The following is a 1720-nucleotide window of genomic DNA, read 5'->3' as shown; positions in this document are numbered from 1 at the left end:
GCGGCCCAAGAAATTGTTTGCCCAGGGTCCAATCAGTATTAAAGACGGCCCTGCTTTTTATATAACTTGAATATGTCAAGCCATATATGAAAGTTCAGTGATTGGCTTTACATAGACTGTAATCTGATCACAGTTAAGGAGCCTCCAAAAGCTGACACTGTCCCTGAACTGGAGCGTCACATGGCAGGAAAACATTAGACTGCCGAGCATGACAATCATACAGACAACTGCTGGTGACATTATATGAATTATGTGATGTCCCCTGACCTGTCTGCGCCTGGTGATAGAGAATATAGGCATCATGGTCCATCACCAGCTCCTCTCCTTCATCCAGGGGTTCCACACCGGGTAGGTACACTCTCTTGGGACCTTCGTCTTTATCTTCCTCTTCGTTCTCCTCCATGATCTCATCTCCGTCATCCTCTTCTTCACTCTCGGTCCCCTCCATGTCTTCATCTTCCTCCCTTGCACTTTCTCTCCATGTGGGATCCCCTGTGCCCGCCATGATGGAAAAGGGAAAACGTCACTTCCGCTGGCCTCAACTAGGGGCAGCGTTTGCCGTTGTTTTTTTTTCTTCAATAATCTTTATTAATACGCAATCAATGCAGCACTGTGTTGTAAAGTAAGGGCTGGTGATAAGCTGTAGCTTTGCACATAGTAATATTATTCTCACACGTGCTTGTAGTGTTTAGCTGTGTGTATTGTTATACCAGGGAATATATTTACTGAAAAGAAAGAGAAATATGTTATTCTCTTGTAATCTCTCATTATTTCACAGCTACCTATGATATTATTCATGTCTGATGAAGACAAGCAGAGATCCAATGCAGACTATTGTCATATCCGGCGACTTTTGGAAGTCAGTAAGCCTAGGATTGGGGTTGAGCCAATGGCAGGGTGCACAGCATGTGGATGGTTGCAGTACCCTTCATTAACGTGTGTGCATATTCATGCATTTTCTAGCACGTTTTGGCGTAATGTAATGCACTTTTAATGCATATTTGGTGGGGCGGGGCAATATCTGCTGTGTCATCTTTCTCACATCTGCTTCCCATTTGTTCTGTGTTGTGCTATCTAAGCACTCTTGAGTCATGTCCACTATGACATTTTTTGGCAGTAGTGATGTGCACTGTTTGGCAGTAGCCACAGTAGCTAGTAGTAGCATAACCATCCTAATCAGCATAAACCTCAATGGCAATTTCCTCCCAGGTTCCTTGTAATTGTGGTCGCTGGGATTGAACAGCAATGTCCTTGCCCTCACCAACCATCTAAGTTCTTCCACTTCAAGCATAGTGTGGCCTGCTCGTTCCATCTTCCCACGTGGCCTGGCTAAAGTAGACGTTGCTAGGGGAAGCAGACAGATTTTTTTTGTGAGAAAATTTGCTGAAACGCATGCTCATGCATTTTTCATTTACCCCCATACCCCCCAAAAGAAGCACTGGCACCTTTTCCCAAGTTGCATAGCAACGTAATGCATAGGTGTGAATGGGCCCCATAGAAAATTATGGAAAGTCCACTTGTCGTACATTGGTGACATGTGAAAAATGAGGGACTTAGGGTGCTTCAGCACATTGAAGGTTTTATTAGCGGAGCACACAGTGCGCCATGGCAAGATATGGGGGTAACACTGCCATAGAACAATGTGCCCTAGTGTTGGTATTGTCATTGGGAGGAAAAAAATGTACCAATGTGTTAGCGAGAAAGAAAAAATACCCCAGTG

At 44.4% G+C, this 1720-nt stretch overlaps 1 protein-coding gene across 1 annotated transcript in view; it reads right to left on the bottom strand.

Annotated features, from left to right (window-relative positions):
* Positions 1-536, bottom strand: part of GRWD1 (glutamate rich WD repeat containing 1) — a 15256-nt gene extending 14720 nt beyond the window's left edge. Inside the window, exon 1 of the mRNA XM_018570296.1 lies at positions 268-536. Coding sequence (XP_018425798.1) covers positions 268-505 — 238 coding nt within the window. The 5' untranslated portion in view covers positions 506-536. The remainder of the gene's footprint in view (positions 1-267) is intronic.
* Between the last annotated feature and the right edge of the window lie 1184 nt (positions 537-1720).

This window comes from Nanorana parkeri, unplaced genomic scaffold (genome assembly GCF_000935625.1).
Source record: "Nanorana parkeri isolate BGI_ZX_2015 unplaced genomic scaffold, ASM93562v1 scaffold1499, whole genome shotgun sequence".
Classification (NCBI taxonomy): Eukaryota; Metazoa; Chordata; class Amphibia; order Anura; family Dicroglossidae; genus Nanorana; species Nanorana parkeri.
Note: the sequence above shows the minus strand (reverse complement) of the source record. Positions and strands in the feature narration are given on the sequence as shown.